At 36.3% G+C, this 18,406-nt stretch overlaps 1 protein-coding gene across 5 annotated transcripts in view; it reads left to right on the top strand.

Moving 5' to 3' along the window:
* The window catches only part of MON2 (MON2 regulator of endosome-to-Golgi trafficking), a 118,931-nt gene that overhangs the window by 61,283 nt on the left and 39,242 nt on the right, over positions 1 to 18,406 (top strand). For all 5 annotated transcript variants that reach the window (XM_086712922.1, XM_025927061.2, XM_086712921.1 and 2 more), the window contains 7 exons: positions 7,187 to 7,291; positions 7,649 to 7,729; positions 7,808 to 7,881; positions 8,149 to 8,239; positions 12,943 to 13,044; positions 14,176 to 14,286; positions 15,839 to 16,014. In XM_086712922.1, coding sequence (XP_086569048.1) covers positions 7,187 to 7,291; positions 7,649 to 7,729; positions 7,808 to 7,881; positions 8,149 to 8,239; positions 12,943 to 13,044; positions 14,176 to 14,286; positions 15,839 to 16,014 — 740 coding nt within the window. The remainder of the gene's footprint in view (positions 1 to 7,186; positions 7,292 to 7,648; positions 7,730 to 7,807; positions 7,882 to 8,148; positions 8,240 to 12,942; positions 13,045 to 14,175; positions 14,287 to 15,838; positions 16,015 to 18,406) is intronic.

The raw sequence follows: 18,406 nt of genomic DNA, 5'->3' as shown, positions 1-18,406 counted from the left end.
GCAAGATTTCATTCTTTTTTGATTGCTGGGTAATATTCATTGTATGTATATACCACATCTTTAAAAAAAATTTTTTTTTTTTTTCAACGTTTATTTATTTTGGGGACAGAGAGAGACAGAGCATGAACGGGGGAGGGTCAGAGAGAGAGGGAGACACAGAATCGGAAACAGGCTCCAGGCTCTGAGCCATCAGCCCAGAGCCTGACGCGGGGCTCGAACTCACGGACCGCGAGATCGGGGCTCGAACTCACGGACCGCGAGATCGTGACCTGGCTGAAGTCGGACGCTTAACCGACTGCGCCACCCAGGCGCCCCCAAAAAAATTTTTTTTTTATTGTTTGTTTATTTTTGAGAGAGATAGACCGAGTGCAAGCAGGGGAGGGGCAGAGAGAGAGGGAGACACAGAATCCGAAGCAGGCTCCAGGCTCTGAGCTGTTGAGAGAGGCTCGAACTCACAGAGAGATCATTACCTGAGCTGAAATCAGATGCTTAACCGACTGAGCCACTCAGGTGCCCCTATATAAACCACGTCTTCTTTATCCATTCATCAGTTAATGGACATTTGAGCCCTTTCCATACTTTGTTGTTGATAGTGTTGTAAACATTGGGGTGCATGTGCCCCTTCAAATCAGCATTTTTGTATCCTTTGGATAAATAGCTAGTATGCAATTGCTGGATTGTAGAGTAGCTCTATTTTTAATTTTTTGAGAAATCTCCGTACTGTTTTCCAGAGTGGCTGCACCAGTTTGCATTCCCACCAGAAATGCAAAGGTGTTCCCTTTTCTCCTCAACCTTGCCAACACCTGTTGTTCATTTTAGCCATTCTGACAGGTGTGAGGTGGTATCTTGTTATGGTTTTGATTTGTATTTCTCTGATGATGAGTGATGTTGAACATCGTTTCATGTGTCTGTAAGCCATCTGGATGTCTTCCTTGGAAAAGTGTCTGTTCATGTCTTCTGCCCATTTCTTCACCGGATTATTGGTGTTTTGGATTTTTAGTTTGATAAGTTCTTTATAGATTTTGGATACTAACCCTTTATCTGATATGTCATTTGGAAATATCTTCTCCCATTCCATCGGTTGCCTTTTAGATTTGTTGACTGTTTCCTTCCCTGTGCAGACTTTTTATCTTGATGAGGTCCCAACAGTTCTTTTTTGATTTTGTTTCCCTTGCTTCCAGTGACATGTCTAGTAAGGAATTGCTGTGGCCGAGGTCAAAGAGGTTGTTGCCTGTTTTCTCCTCTAGGATTTTTATGGTTTCCTGTCTTAAATTCAGGTCTTTCATCCGTTTGAGTTTATTTTTGTGTATGGTGTAAGAAAGCAGTCCAGATTCATTCTTCTGGATGTCAGTGACCAGTTTTCCCTATACCATTTGCTGAGGAGACTGTCTTTTTTTTCCATTGCATTTTCTTTCTTGCTTTGTCAAAGATTACGTGGCCATACATTTGTGGGTCCATTTCTGGATTCTCTATTCTGTTCCAATGATATATGTGTCTGTGTTTGTGTACCATACTCTCTTGATGACTACAGCTTTTTAATACATCTTGAAGTTCGGGATTGTGATGCCTCCAGCTTTGGTTTTCTTTTTCAAGATTGCTTTGGCTATTTGGGGTCTTTTTTGGTTCCATACAAATTTTAGGATTGTTTGTTCTAGCTCTGTGAAGAATGCTGGTGTTATTTTGGTAGGGATTGCATTAAATGTGTAGATTGCTATGGGTAGTATTAACATTTTAACAGTATTTGTTCTTCTGACCCATGAGCATGATGTTTTCCATTTCTTTGTCTCTTCTAAGTTTCTTTCATAAGCTTTCTATAGTTTTCAGCATACAGATCTTTTACCTCTTTGGTTAGGGTTATTCTTAGGTATTTTATGATTTTTGGTACAGTTGTAAATGAGATCGATACCTTGATACTCTGTTTCATTATTGGTGTATAGAAATGCAGCCAATTTCTGTACGTAGATTTTATATCCTGTGACTTTACTGAATTCATGTATCAGTTCTAGCATTTTTTTGGTGGAGTCTTTCAGGTTTTCCACATAGAGTATCATGTTGTCTGTGAAGAGTGATAGTTTGACTTCTTCCTTGCCGATTTGTATGCCTTTGTTTCTTTTTGTTGTCTGATTGCTGAGGCTAGGATTTTTAGTACTATGTTGAATAGTGGTGAGAATGGACATCCCTATTATATGTCTGACCTTTGGGGGGAGGCTCTCAGATTTTCCACATTGAGGATGATATTAGCTGTGGGTCTTTTGCATATGGCCTTTATGATGTTGAGGTGTGTTCCTTCTATCTCTACTTTCTTGAGGGTTTTTATCACGAAAGAATGCAGTATTTTGTCAAATGTTTTTCCTGCATCTATTGAGAGGATCATGTGGTTCTTATCCTTTCTTTTATTAATGTGATGTGTCACGTTGAATGATTTGTGGATATTGAACCACCGCTGCATCCCAGGAATAAATCCCACTTGATTATGGTGAATAATTCTTTTAATGTATTGTTGGATTCAGTTTGCTAGTATCTTGTTGAGAGTTTTTGCATCCATGTTCATCAGGGAAATTGTTCTATAATTCTCCTTTTTAGTAGGGTCTTTGTCTGGTTTTGGAATCAGGTAATGTTGGCCTCATAGAATGAGTTTGGAAACTTTCTGTCCATCGTATTTTTGGGAACAGCTTGAAACGAATAGGTATTAACTCTTTTTTGAATGTTTGGTAAAATTCCCGTGGACATCCATCCAGCCCTGGACTCTTGTTTGTTGGCAGATTTTTGATGACTGATTGAATTTCTTTACTGGTTATGGGTCAGTTCAAATTTAGTATTTCTTCCTATTCCAGTTTCGGTAGTTTATATGTTTCTAGGACTTTATACATTTCCTCCAGATTGCCCAATTTGTTGGCATTCAATTGCTCAAAATATTCTCTAATCATTGTTTGTATTTCTGCAGTATTGGTTGTGATCTCTCTGTTTTCATTAGTGATTTTATTTATTTGGGTACTTTCCTTTTTCTTTTTAGTAAGTCTGATTATTTTTATTAATTCTTTCAAAGAACCAGCTTCTGGTTTTGTTGATCTGTTCCCTTTTTTTTTGTTTTTTGTTTGTTTTAATTTCAGTATTGATTTCTGTTCTGATTTTCATTATTTCCCTTCTCCTGGTTTTGGGCTTTATTTTCTCTTCTTTTTCCAGCTCCTTTAGATGTAAGGTTAAGTTGTATATTTGAGACATTTCTTCCTTATTTAAGAAGGGCTGGATTGCTATATACTACCCTCTTATGACGGCCTTTGCTACTTCCCAAAGGCTTTGGACTGTCGTGTTTTCATTTTCATTGGCTTCCATGTACTTTTTTTAATTTCCTCTTTAATTTCTTGGTTAACCCATTCTTTCTTTAGTAGAATGTTCTTTAATCTCCAAGTATTTGTGATCTTCCCAAATATTTTCTTGTGGTTGACTTCAAGTTTCATAGCTTTGTGATCTGAAAATCTGCATGGGATGATATAGGTTTTTTTGTATTTGTCGAGGGCTGATTTGTGTCCCATTATGTGATCTACTCTGGAGAATGTTCCATGTGCACTTGAGAAGAATGTGTACTCTGCTGCTTTAGGATGAAATGTTCTGAATATATCTGTTAAGTCTATCTGGTCCAGCATGTCATTGTTTCCTTGTTGATTCTCTGCTTAGATGATGTGTCCATTGCTAGAGTGGGGTGTTAAATTCCCCTACTATTACTGTATTATTATTAATGACTTTCTGTATGTTTGTGATGAATTGATTCATGTGTTTGGGTGCTTTCAAGTTGGCATAAATATTTACAATTGTTCGATCTTCTTGGTGAATAGACTCCTTAATTATGATATAATGCCCTTCTTCATCTTTTGTTACAGTTTTTGTTTTAAAATCTAGTTTGTCTGATATTAGAATGGCTCCTCTGGCCTTCTTTTGATGTCCATTAGCATGATAAATAGTTCTCCATCCCCTTACTTTCAATCTGCAGGTGCCTTTAGGTATAAAATGAGTCTCTTGTAGTAAGCATATAGATCAGGTCTTGTTTTTTTATCCATTATGATACCTATGTCTTTTGATTGGAATATTTAGTCTACTTACATTTAGAGTGGTTATTGAAAGATATGAATTTTGTGCCTCTGTGTTACCTGTAGAGAGTGGTGTTTCTGGTGACATTTTCCAGTCCTTTCTAGTCTTTGTTACTTTTGGTCTCTTTTGTTTTGTTTCATTTTTTTTCTCCAAAGAGTCCCCCTTAAAATTTCTTGCAGGGCTAGTTTAGTGGTCATGAACTCCTTTAGTTTTTGTTTGTCTGGGAAACTCTGTCTCTCTTTCTATTCTGAATTACAGCCTTGCTGGATAATTCTTGGCTGCATATTTTTCCAATTCAGCACGTTGCATATTTCCTGCCACTCCTTTCTGGCCTGCCAAGTTTCTTTGGACAGATTTGCCATGCACGTAATCTGTCTTTCCTTGTAGGTTAAAGACTTTTTTTTCACTTTCTGCTTTCATGATCATCTCCTTGTCTGTGTATTTTGTGAATTTGACTACAGTATGCCTTGGTGATGGTTAGTTTTTGTTCAGTCCAGTGGGAGTTCTCTGTGCTTCTTGTATTTTGATGTCTGTGTTCTTCCCCAGATTAGGAAAGTTTTTAGTTATAATTTGCTCACATAAACCTTCTGCTCCTCTTCTCTCTCTTCATCTTCTGGGATTCCTATGATATGAATATTATTCCTCCTTAATAAATCTTTCAGTTCTCTTAAGTCTTGTATGGTGATCTTTTGCCTTTGTTTCCCTCTTTTTTTTGCTTCATTATTTTCCATAATTTTATCTTCTGAATTACGGATTCACTGCTCTGCTTCATCCATCTTTGCCGTCATATCATCCATTTGAGATTGCATCTCGGTGATAGCATTTTTAATTTCATCCTAACAGGATTTTAGCTCTTTTATTTCTGCAGAAAGAGATTTGCTGGTGTCTTCTATTCTGTTTTCAACCCCAGCTAGTATTCTTATAATCATGGTTTTAAATTCTAGTTCAGACTGTCTTACTTATATCTGTGTTGATTAAATCCTGGCCATCATTTCTTCCTCTTCTTTCTTTTGGGGTGAATTTCTCATCATGTCATTTTGAAGGAAGAAAAAAGTTAATAAGAAAGTAATATTAAAACAAAACAAAATCAAATAAAGGAAGCCAGATCTTAGGTGTATTTCAGTCTTCTTGTGGAGAGAGGTTTGATAGAAAAAAGAGGGGAAAAAAAGTAAAATTTTTTAAATTAAATTAAATTAAAATTTTAAATTAATTAAAAAATGTTTAATAATAGAATAAAATAAAATAGGATAAAAATTGCTCTTTATGTATCCAAGAAAGAGAAAGAAAAGAAAGAAAAAGAAAACAGCATAAGCAAAAATAGAAGCAAAGAAAACAAACCAACAAACAAGCAAACAGAACGAAACCTGAATAAAGTTAAATCCAGTTTCCCCTAGAACTGAAACTTTTTTTTTTTTAATTTTTTTAATGTTTATTTATTTTTGAGACAGAGACAGAGCATGAACGGGGGAGGGTCAGAGAGAGAGGGAGACACAGAATCTGAAGCAGGCTCCAGGCTCTGACTGTCAGCACAGAGCCCGACACGGGGCTCGAACTCACGGACCGCGAGATCATGACCTGAGCCAAAGTCGGGCGCCCAACTGACTGAGCCACCCAGGCGCCCCTAGAACTGAAACTTTGACACACTCTATGGTCAGTAGACTAAGCACGTGGAGAGGATTTGTGCTGGTCTTCTGGAGGACGCAGGTGGGCAGGGCTTGGTGTATCAGCTGTATTCTTCACTTGGTGGTGCTGCTTAGCTCAGTGGGGTCAATCCTGGTCTGTGAATGCATGGGCGAGGGGTGAAAATAGCTTAACCCAGCTCTCTAGTCTCTGGATTAGGAATTTCGTGCCCTCACAGATGTGTGATCAAGTACCCCTCCTTTGTATCAGGCTTCTGTCTTCTTGCCTTTACCCTGTCTGTGTCCAAGCTGTCTGCCTGCCAGGTAATGCCTCCCTCCACAGTTTTATCTCAGATGGGGCTGTGTTTCAAAACCCCATACTTCACAGACACCTTCATCTTTGACCTGCACTGATTCTCTGGTGGGGGGGGGGGGGGAGTTTCGCTGAGCAATCACCAGATGCTGGCTTTCCCTAGAAAATATTTGTGCGATCATGCAGTGGCAGTGGCTCAGAGTTTTTGGTAAATCATACCCCAGCCAGTTTTGCTGCACTCTGGTGCCTTTGTTCTACTATCAGTAAATGTGACAGCTCTCCAGGGTCCGCTGGGAGTTTTGCCAATGGGGAGGACAGATAGCCTCTATCAAATGCACTCCAGACAGGAGAACCGCTTCTCTCCGTGTTACACATGGATCCCTCAGTCCACATTGCCTATTCCTGGGGATTTGCCCTACTTCCTCACTGGAGCATCGTCAGGCACTGATCTCTGAACCTTCAGACATTGCGCTCCATTGTTTATAGAACCCTGGTGGTATTGAAACCCTCTCCCCTCTCTCCATTAATGGTTTTGGAGAACAGATGTTTTGTCCAGTTCCCTCTGAGTGTTCTCACTCTTTCCTTCTCTTTCTCTCCAGCTTCTGTTGGGGTGGGGAGTGCTTTTCTTGAGCAATCCTGATGCTCTGCACTCTCCCCCTTTCTCTGCCCTCTCTCTGTGAAAATGGCACCCTACTCTGCAGCTCCACGGTTTTTCTCTCCCCTATTTCACCCCTCTGCATGACATTCCTGCCAAGTTCTCTGGCTCATATTATGCAAATTGTTGCATTTATCATGAGATCAATTTCTTAGGTGTTCAAAATGTCTTGATGCTGATCTAGCTGTGTTTCAGGGACAAGACAAGCTCAGGGTCCCTATACTACTCTGCCATGTTAACTCTGTCGCCTGTACCTTTCTTTTTGTTTGCCAGATTTTGTTGTTAGAGTTATTTATTTTACTTGGATGATTGATACCTTTAGAAGACAACTGACATTATCATTAACAATGATGGTAACACAATTTTTAAGCAAATTAATTTGTTCTATACAAACCATCCACACCTATTTTCTTAATATATTTGGTTTTTTATTTAAAAAATATTTGAATATGATAATCCTACTTTACGAGAATGCATAACAATTCTTACAAATATATATTTATTTAAATATAGCTCACTTCCAAAAATATCCAGTGTATGAGGACTTTACTTAACTTGGCACACTGCCATGGAGCTGTTCTTGGAACATCATGGCAACTTGTCTTGGCGACCCTACAGGTATGTTGTAGGCTCTGAGTCAAAGATCAGTGTTCTTTTTATATCTAGGTGCAACCAATTAAATTAAGCAATGCCTGTTGGTAGTTTGGGGAAGCCTAAAGAATAGACAGTAAGTTTGAAGAAGGAAAAGTTGGAAAAGAAAAAAGATGTGGCTTCTCTTAATGGCCTAAGTTCTGCCTATGCTTGGTGTTTTAAGTATTTTATATGAATAGCAGTTACCGATTTAAATTTAATTATTGGAAACCTATTTCTGATTTTAATTTTAGTTATTAAGAGTTACTAATGACTTTTAATTTTAGTTATTAGGGTTTTTACAGTTTTACAGATTTAGTTATTTTTTTTTGTTTAATTTTACAGCATCTTGTATGGATTCTGGGATTAAAGCCTAGTAGTGGTGGTGCCTTGAAACCTGGGAGAGCTGTAGAAGGACCCAGTACAGTAAGCTGTAGTTAGTCTTACTGAATTTGTGCTTCTCAATATGTTCATATGTTACATTTAATTGTACTCTTCTCTTAGGTTCTCACAACAGCAGTGATGACAGATTTACCAGTGATTTCCAATATACTTTCAAGATTGTTTGAAAGCTCACAGTAAGAATCAGTTTTTGACTCTTAAATACAGAGAACAAACAGAGAGTTGCTAGAGGGGCTGTGGGGTGGGGGGGATGGTCTAAATGGGTAAGGGGCATTAAGGAATCTACTCCTGAAATCATTGTTGCACCATATGCTAACTAACTTGGATATAAATTAAACAATAAATAAATTTAAAAAAAAAAGAATCAGTTTTTGAAATTGAAAGAAATATTATTAGCTGTATATTTTAGATCAGAATGTCATACTTCTTCATTTTCATTATAGGTATCTTGATGATGTATCATTGCATCATTTAATAAATGCACTTTGCTCCTTATCCCTAGAAGCAATGGATATGGCCTATGGAAATAATAAGGTGTGATATTCTTTCTGTTTTAAATATGGTACATTATTGAGTTAAATAAGATGTACACTCATAGTGATCTTAGTATTTTAGTAGTGGGACTAGTACTTTCTTCCAGTCTGTGTTGAGCTTTGCCATTTAGGGTTATTGGTTGAAGAGGGAGTGAAGAGGACATGACGTGGTTTGTGATATGTCTAATGTATTGTAAATTTAAATTGTGTCCATTTCTGTTGTGTACTGAATATTTTAAGAAACATTTTTTAAAAGAATATATGTAATACCACATTTATAAATGAATTCCATAGAATGTCACAATAATATTTGTAATTTCAATTTATGATTGGGACAATACAAGGTTTAAGTCAAGCAATATATATATGTCTCAGTTTCTCTTGCCTTCATTGGGATGGAAATGAGGAGCTAATCATTTCTTAGTAAAGGTAATGATTCTCCCTACCTTGAAAATTAAATTTTTCCTTTACTCATTGGCTGAATGAATAGAATATAGTACTTTTGAATATTGGCATTCAAGAGCATTTCTTTCTGTAATCAAAATATCATTTTCTATTATACTTGGACAGCACAAGAATATATGGATTTGTTTATATTTTAGAAATTATGTAAAATAAAATGCCTTCTGTGTTTTAAAATAAATATGATGTAACCATTTACAAATAAGTGAAGATACCTAGAACATGATTAAAAAGCAGAGAATGCAGCTTTGTAACTTGTTTAACATGTATCTGTAAGATCCAAAATTATGTTGTCTGCTTAGTCTTCAATTATAATTCTTTGTATTGTGGCTTGTCATCTGTAGGACTCATTTAAAGATTAACCAATGAGGTCTTATTAAGGAGAAGTTTCATATATTATAGCATATAGTTAGAGTATTACATAAACATGTAGGTGTTTGAAAATATGTTTTATACTTTACTCCAAATTAAGGCATGGGTAATATAAAATACAGTAAAGTAGTAAATTTCTTGATATCCTTAATAATCCTGAATCTTTAAGATTAACTCAACGCACAAATATATTTTTAATAGAGTACTTTAATGAAATCTGAGCAAGTTTCTGTGGTAATGTCTTGAGAATTTACGTATTAACTCAGTAACCATGGTATGTGTACTGTATACATGATAGTGCTAAGAAATATAAAGGATATTTAAGATTTTTACTTTCTAACAGCATGTGAACTACTGGCTCATGGTTAAGTGGCAGTTTAAATGGTATAAGAGTCTAAATAAATAGTTATAGATACTAAGTGATGTGAGACATATTCTATGAATCTTTAGTGTCCTTTTATAGAAGATGTTTCTAAATGCATATTTCTACTAAAAGAATTAAGATTAATTAACATGAATTGGTTTGTGATTGGAGGTGGATATTGAAGGAATGGTATAATTTACATAAGAAAGAGCAAGTTCATGGAAATCAAAAGAAAAATGTTACAAGAAGTCAAGATCAATGAGAATTGAGAAAAAATAGGGATTTGATGTTTATAATTATGCTGGAAGAATACAATTTCAAGAGAGTGGTTGGAGCAGATATATTTCAGGGAGGCTTAGAAGGAACAAATGTTGAAAAAATGGATGCGTTGGAATGGAGATTATGTACCTGAGAATGGATTCTCGTTTCTCTCTTTTAGGATTTAATATTGTAAAGCGAAGTGACAAATGTGGAATGGAAATAAAAATTTATAAAAATATAAACTATAAAAATTTTAGACAAATACGGCCAGGCTGACCTTTGCTGCATGTATTAATGTTGTAATGTTATAAAAATATTAAAAAATGTTTAAATGGAGGCAAAGAACAATTTATTATTCAGTTGTGCTGTTTATAAAAATTATTATAAATATGCAGATGTTAAAATTAGAAACTTTTATATTTTTCTTCATTATTAAAAAAAACTTTGACAATGTCAGCTCTTCTGAGTGAGTTAAACATTCTAGGGATTAAAGATACATATATTGGGGTACCTGGGTGGCTCAGTCAGTTGAGCATCTGACTTTGGCTCAGGTCATGATCACACAGTTCGTGAGTTCTAACCCTGCATTGGGCACTGCGCTGACAGCTCAGAGCCTGGTGCCTGCTTCAGATTCTGGGTCTCCCTCTGTCTCTCTGCTTCTCCCCTGCTCATGATCGCGCGCTCTCTCTCTCTCTCTCTCTCTCTCTCTCTGTCTCTCTGTCTCTCTCTCTCAAAAATAAATAAACATTAAAAAATTTTTAAAAAATTAAAGTGAAAGATATATATATCAGTGTTCTTTAGTGTGGATTTAAAGTCATCTCATTTTTGGTCCTCATTTCAGGAATTTTTGCTAATGTGTTGAGAAGTAGCTTATGATGAAGCTTGCAAATTCTTCCCTGAAAGAAGGTGTGGTGGATGATACTTGTGCAGACATATTACCAAACTCAGTATAACAATGACAAAAATATTCTTCATAGTTTACTGTATGCCAGGCACTTAAATGTTTAATTTAATAATTTAAAACAACTCTGTGAGGTTTGGCGGTAGTTTCCCTTTTTTACAGATGAAATATGAAAATAGTCGGGGCGCCTGGGTGGCGCAGTCGGTTAAGCGTCCGACTTCAGCCAGGTCACGATCTCGCGGTCCATGAGTTCGAGCCCCGCGTCAGGCTCTGGGCTGATGGCTCAGAGCCTGGAGCCTGTTTCCGATTCTCTGTCTCCCTCTCTCTCTGCCCCTCCCCCGTTCATGCTCTGTCTCTCTCTGTCCCAAAAATAAATAAACGTTGAAAAAAAAATTAAAAAAAAAAAAAAAAAAGAAATATGAAAATAGAGAGTTTAAGTAATCTGCCTTGGATCACATATTTAGTAATTGTTAGAACTTGGATTTGAACCCACATAGGTCTCATTCTAGAGCTTTATTCTTAACCACTTCACTAGTGGCTGTAACTTTTGTGTGCATCAAAGTCTGCTGTGGAGTTTTTTAAAAATGCAAATGCCGGGAATACATTCTAGGCTTTCTGAATAAGAATCTGGTTATGAGGTGTGGGCATTTGTACATTTAAAAACAAAAATTTTTTTTGATGTTTATTTATTTTTGAGAGGGAGAAAGAGAGACAGAGTGTGAGCAGGGGAGGGGCAGAGAGAGAGGGAGACAGAATCCGAAGCAGGCTCCAAACTCTGAGCTTGTACATTTTTTTAAATGCCACACGATTCCTGTGTTCATCCTGGTTAGAATTAGCAGAAGAATGGGGTGGCTGGCTGGCTTGGTTGGTAGAGCATCTGACTCTTGATCCCAGGGTTGTGAGTTCAAGCCCCATGTTGGGGCTAAGAAAGAGGAGGAGGAGGAGAAAATCATACTAGGCAACATTTATGAGGACTTATTATCTGCCAGATACTTTCTAACGTGTGGTTGTCTCTGTATATTATTACCCCATCGTATAGATTTAAAAAATTTTAGTGAGGGGCGCTTGGGTGGCCCAGTCGGTTGGGCGTCTGACTTCGGCTCAGGTCACGATCTCATGTTCTGTGAGTTCGAGCCCTGCTTCCGGCTCTGTGCTGACAACTCGGAGCTTGGAGCCTGCTTTGAATTCTGCGTCTCCCTCTCTGCCCCTCCCCTGCCCATGCTCTGTCTCTCTTGCTTTTAAATAAACATTAAAAAAATTTAAAAAATTTTAGTGAAAGTAGTAACTTATTCAAGTTACGTACCTATTAAGTGGTAGAGTTGAAATGAGGTCCTAGTCAATTAAAACTTCACAAATGTCAGTCTTAACCACTGTATCATACTGTTTCTACAATGGTACATTCTTCTACCACACAAATTTTTAGGGTGCCTGTAACATTAGTGCATGCAGCAAAGGTCAGCCTGGCCAAATTTGTCTTAAAACAATACTGATTCCTTTTCTGGTTGGTGAAATGCTAGCAACTGAGGAGAGGGGTTTGTCACCTGTCTCTGGTATTTTTTCTGTTATTTCCTAAACTCACAGTTCCAATATCTGCCTCATTCCTGACTCTATACTTCTTTCCCCTGGTCTCTGTTGTTTCTTTTTGGATTTTTTCATACTTCCTGACATTCACACATAAAACGTGGACATTTGAAGACTGCCCTAGTAAGAATATATATCAATCAGCCTAGGCTGTAAGTCTGAGATCAAGATGCCAGCATGGTGGTCCTCAAGTGAGGACTCTTTTCCTGCTTTGAAAGATAGCAGTCTTCTCACTGGGTCTTCACATGGTGGGAAGGAGTGCTCAAGAGCATGCCAGGAAGCTCTCTGGTGTCTCTTCTTTTAAGACACTAATCCTATCTTACCAGAGTTTCACCTTATTACCTCACTTAACCTTGATTACCCCCGTATAGGCCCTATCTCCAGAGACCATCACCTTGGCGGTAGGGTTCAACATAGATATTTTTTAAGGGGACACAGTTTAGTCTATAACAGAATGTATCTTTCCTTCTGGTCAGAAGAGTAGCCACTCTGTGTCTGGAATAATTTTGAATTTTTCACTTTTTTCTCATGAAAGCATTCTCTTCCTAACCAAATTTTATAATTAGAATCTATCCTGGATACTTGAGGGTGGGTTTCAGAAAGTCTTGTCTCATGATAACTAAGGTTCTGTTATGATTATTGCTAATTTATACTAATTATATATTAATTATAGTCATGCTTTTCAGAGTATCGTCAGTTTTATTTATAGTTGAGGTACTAAAAATTTCTTACAATATCAAAATGCAATATGTTTTCTCTCTAGGAACCATCTCTTTTTGCTGTTGCCAAATTGTTAGAAACTGGTCTAGTTAACATGCACCGAATAGAAATTCTTTGGAGACCTCTAACTGGCCATCTACTTGAGGTAACTTCTTTTTTCTTAAATGCTGTATTTACTTTTGTTAAGAATAAAGATAGACACATTGAACTACGGATTCTGGATGACCATGTGAACAATCAACATTAACTTTTTTCCCCCTTGTCTTTATGTCTGTGTATTTCATTAGGGACTAAAGTTTTGCAATGATTGCCTTGGGGAAGGAATAGGTTGGTGTTTTGCACTGATAATGGGTGACACATCAGTGAAATCTCTGAAGTCTCCTCTAGCTGTTAGCTTGGGTCCTCTTTCTTTTGTTACAGAGTCTCTTGATCCACCTCAGTTTCAGCTAGTTCTGAAACTTTAAGGCATTTGGGGCTGAGAGGTCATTATAAACACTGTTCCTCTATAACCTTTCCTGTGATTCTGAGATAGCTCTTCTCTAAAGGGAAAAAGCCTGTGTGGTATCACTAATTGTAGATAGTGCCAGGGAATTTCATCTGGATTTGTATACTCTTGTGTTCAAGTTGGAGTGACTGGTAATAATTAGCTGATTCTCAGTAATGGTTGCTTCTGTTAGTATGCGTGTGTATGTGAACTTTAGGTTTAGTTTCCACGATCATTTTGTATTATTTTAGTAAGCTAGGAAAGGTATTACTCTTAATAAGAGAAACAAATGAGCTTGAACTTTTCTTTATTTTTTTTTCCCCATTTTGTTGGGATTACTTTTATGAATTACTATAGAGGAAAAATGCAGATTTTCTTGTCCTAGACATTCTCATCAAATGGCACAAAAATAAGTTTTTAAAATCTTAGCATAATATTTGATTATGAGGGTTGGCCTGATTAGGAACCTTAGTATCAGCTTGCCGCTTTTGTTTACTCTGATGATATAATTTACTTTTTTGAAATCCTTTTTTTTCTGTGACTTGTTTAGTTTCATCTTTTATTTTCTGTCTCTCTATTGCTTCCTTTGCCCCTTATACAGAAGGTAAGCTTACTTCCATTTTAGATACAATTTTTTATTCAGCCCTTATTGGTGAACATTTCATATAATTTTTAAAATGTGAAAGAATACAAAATGTTATATTTAAATTTTTCTTTTCTCAGTTGATGTGTGATATGTAGCTTAAGTGTACAAGTTAAATATTTAATTTTTGTTCAATGTTTTGTCTTCAGGTGTGCCAGCATCCAAACTCTCGAATGAGAGAATGGGGAGCAGAAGCTTTAACTTCACTTATTAAAGCAGGATTAACATTTAGTCATGATCCTCCACTTTCACAAAACCAGGTAAAAAAAAAAAAAGTTACCTTGTTTTAAAAAAATTTTTAATGCAAAATCATCCTCTCCTATGTGTAGTCTTTTTCTTAATTTATCAAATCGATGATATTCTGAGAATGGGTGTTGTTTAACATTTTATATGTAGGCCATGGATATCATACAGAAGACTGGTATGTCTGGATTTTTAGGATTATCTTTATTAAAAGTCATGAAAACCTTCTTGTGAATGACACAGAATTAAAGCTGCTAAATTACTTAGAATTGGGCTCCCATTGTGGAAGTTTTCCCTGTTCATGCATTGCTAAGACTTTATTTTGAGGCCCTACTTTATTAGCCTCCTTGCTTTGGTCCCTAACTATTCCTAATTTTTTTCTCTAATTATCCTTACATGGGGAGAAAAGCAAGTGGTAGAAGAGACAAGTACAATAAAATAGGTTTTTATTTTTAAATAATTTAAAAAGTTCCTTAGTACTTCCCCAATTTATTTTTGTCTTGAGTCCTTTGTCCTGACTCATAGAATCATTTATAGATCTCTTATACGGTTTTTTAAAAGTCCACTGAAGTTCTTTTGTTTGAAGATTGAGTAGGAATGAAGATGGTGATTGTATTCTATAAATTTACTCAATACATAGTTACTGAGTACATACAAGATGCTACCCAGTGATTTAGCTCTTGGAATAGAATGATGAGCAAGACAGAAAAGATATATGTTCTTATACAGCTTAAATTTTAGTGACTTCATATTTTTTTCCTGTTACAGTTTAAGTTTTTTGAAAAGAAAACCCTTATCCAAATCCTATTCACTGTAATACCTGACACATAGGTGAGAGCTTAAATGTTTTTTCAATCAGTGAACCAAATAAATGAATCCTTGAAGAGAAAACAGGTAAAAATGATGCAAGTGCTTTCAGGTCTTGAAAGGACTAGAAAAGAATGCTGTCTTTACTCCAGTGGATTCTAATCGTTTGACGCTGTCTTTGTTAATGGGTACCATACTTACTCACTTTTTAGTAGTATTAAGAATTTTAAATTTAAATGTATGTGATATAGGGGCATTCACTTTTGAGTGTCCCCTCTCTGTAAAGAGAGCTTTCCTACTATTCTTCCTTTCTAATTGTATATTCTAATAAACTTTTGCCTGCTGCTCAAAATATTTTGCCTGCTGCTCAAAATAAACAAACAAAACGTGATGTATATTAACAGAGTAAATTATGAAAGATAGTTTTAGAAATTGGGGATTATTTCCTCTCTCCAGATATAGCTAGATGTATATAGACACATTTCCTTTATTGAGATTAATTTCTATACGGGTCTTTAATTAGTGTCCTTTAACGCATAGTCACTCCATTTAATCTGAAATTTAACATGTTAAAGATAGGTTTTTATTTCTCTTATTTTAAAAAAAGGTGACGTATAAATCTCTTAATTACTTCAGAGAAATCAGTGTTTGTTTTAGTAGAAAAGTTTTTATTTACTCTTACAGTCTGAGTGGAGGTGAATTTAAATTTAAAAAGTAACAATAAAGCTTTTCTTTCTAATTAGTTTCCTGCCCTCTTTTCAGAGACTACAGTTGCTTTTATTGAACCCATTGAAAGAAATGTCCAGTATTAACCATCCAGATATCCGACTTAAGCAATTAGAATGTGTGTTACAGATTCTTCAGAGTCAGGGAGACAGTCTTGGGCCTGGATGGCCATTAGTGCTTGGAGTCATGGGAGCAATCAGAAATGATCAAGGGTAAGTTTTTAAAACTAACATCCAGAAAGTAATAGAGGTAAAGAATGAATTCATCCTAAAATGTTGCAGAAGTGGTAATTTTTTATGTATACCCTTCCTGTTTAAGTCTAAGATCTAGAATCATTTTTTCTTAATCCTACCTCCAGTTGGCTGGAGTGAATTATTAGGGCTCACCTTTGTTTTGGAAGGATGGAAAAATTGCTGTTTATTTGACATTTGTACAAGAATACAAAGTTCATAATTAATATAAATGCACCAACCTAAAAAATTTTGTAACACATCCAAAGATTGGGGTTTATATTATTAAAATAAATATTTGATAAGATATAAATTAACACTTAGGACTTCTCTGCATATATTGGGAAATCTAAGAATTTGCTTTTAAGTGACTTTTAAAATTTTATTGTTCATTTATTCTGTGCCTAGTATATTCTAAATACTATGCTTGCTAGTTTCTATGATTACACAGTTGGGTAGCTCTTGCTCTAAAACTAGAATCTTATGGAAAAGGAACAAGGTCTATGTTAGGATCCTAATAAGAATAGTCTGTTATGCTCCAAAGAATAGGATTCCAGTGGGAAGAGCCTGTGTCCCTGGAGTGGGGCTGAGCCAAAATTATGAGGGACCTTACATGCTTTTATAATCTATGTATTTGGATTTGTCCTCAGTCCATTTGAGAGACATTTAGGAGTTTTAAGCAAAGGAACATTGTGATGTGCATTTGAGCTCTATCACTTTAACAGTACCCTGGAGGGGTGGGGGGAAATGAGAGAGCCTGTAGTGCTCTCTAGAGATAGAAAGGAGGAGATGATGGGGCGCCTGGGTGGCTCAGTCAGTTAAGCATCTAACTTCGGCTCAGGTCATGATCTCCCAGTTTGTGAGTTCTAGCCCCGCGTTGAGCTCTGTGCTGACAGCTCAGAGCCTGGAGCCTGCTTTGGATTCTGTGTCTCCCAGTCTCTCTGCCTCTCCCATGCTCATGCTCTGTCTCTCTCTGTCTCTCAATAATAAATAAATGTTAAAAAAAAAAAAAAAAAAAGGAGGAGATGGATTTGAGCTACTTAGCAGATTGACTATAGAGGTGAAGGGTGAAATAGGAAATAGAATAAGGAATGACTCCCACATTTCTGACTTAGGCAGCTTAATGAATGGTGGTGGTATTAACTAAGTAGTAAATACTGAAGGAAGAGCAAAATGGACTTGTTTAGTTTAAAGTGAAACATTGCAGTGGAAAGGTCTATTAGATGTGTGGATATATTTGTCTCATTCTGCAGCAGAACTCATGCCATCTTACATGATGACTAGTTGAGGAGTTTTGTATGGTTGAAATGCTTGAGACTATCTATTATGGAAAATTGATCTTTCTTACTTATTTGTAGTAGTAAATTTCCTTAAATTCTACAAAATACTGAGATGATTCAAGTGGAAGGAAGCCAGCGATAGCTTAAATCAAGCTAAAATTTCTTCTCCTAATTTACAGTGCAGTTATAAAATAGGATGTTGTTGTAAGATATTATTTAGTACATGTAAAACAGGAAGTACATGACATAGCAAACAGTAAGTGTTAGCTATTATAATTCACTTTTGTTATTATTTTTCCCCACTGCCATTTCTCTCTAAAGTCAAATGCTTCTTTAAAAAAAAAAAGTTTATTTATTTTTGAGAGAGAGAGAAAGAGAGACCACAAGCAGGGAAGGGGCAGAGAGAGAGGGCCAGAGGATCTGAAGTGGGCTCTGCACTGATAGCATCAAGTCCAATGAGGGACTTGAACTCAATGAACCATGAAATCGTGACCTGAGCCAAAGTCAGTCACTCAAGGAACAAGCCACCCAGGTGCCTCTAAAGTCAAATACTTCTTATTCTCTTCATTTGAAATTCAAAGTATACTATTTTCTTATGCAGACTAGATGGATTATTTTAAATGAGATATACATAAAAAAGAATGGGGAACTCATTTTCATTAAGTGTCTATTTGCATATGCTGGGCACCATGCTAGATTTGTGGGATATAGTGGTGAGAAAGTAGCTATAGTCAATTTCCTTTTTTTGTTAATGTCTAACTTTTGTTTGGCTGGTTGATACAACATCCTTTCTTCAGTTTTGTTTGTTAATTTATTTAAGTATAAGTATCTCTTTTACATTATGTAGATGTTAAAATACTGTATGACCTATATTAGGGGAGATTTTTTGGTCCAAATTTTAAAGTTTATTTTTATTTATTTTGAGAGAGAGAGAGCATGAACAAGGGAGGGGCAGAGAAAGACAATCCCACTGTCAACGAGGAACCTGACATGGGGCTCGAACTCAGGAACCTTGAGATCATGGCCTGAACTGAAATCAAGAATCTGATGCTTAACCTACTGAACCACCCACGCACCCCTCTTGTTCAAATTTT

The sequence above is a fragment of the Puma concolor genome, chromosome B4 (assembly GCF_028749965.1).
Source record: "Puma concolor isolate L17-30 chromosome B4, mPumCon1.1.hap2, whole genome shotgun sequence".
NCBI classification, from domain to species: domain Eukaryota; kingdom Metazoa; phylum Chordata; class Mammalia; order Carnivora; family Felidae; genus Puma; species Puma concolor.
This window is presented reverse-complemented; position numbering and strand designations above follow the sequence as displayed.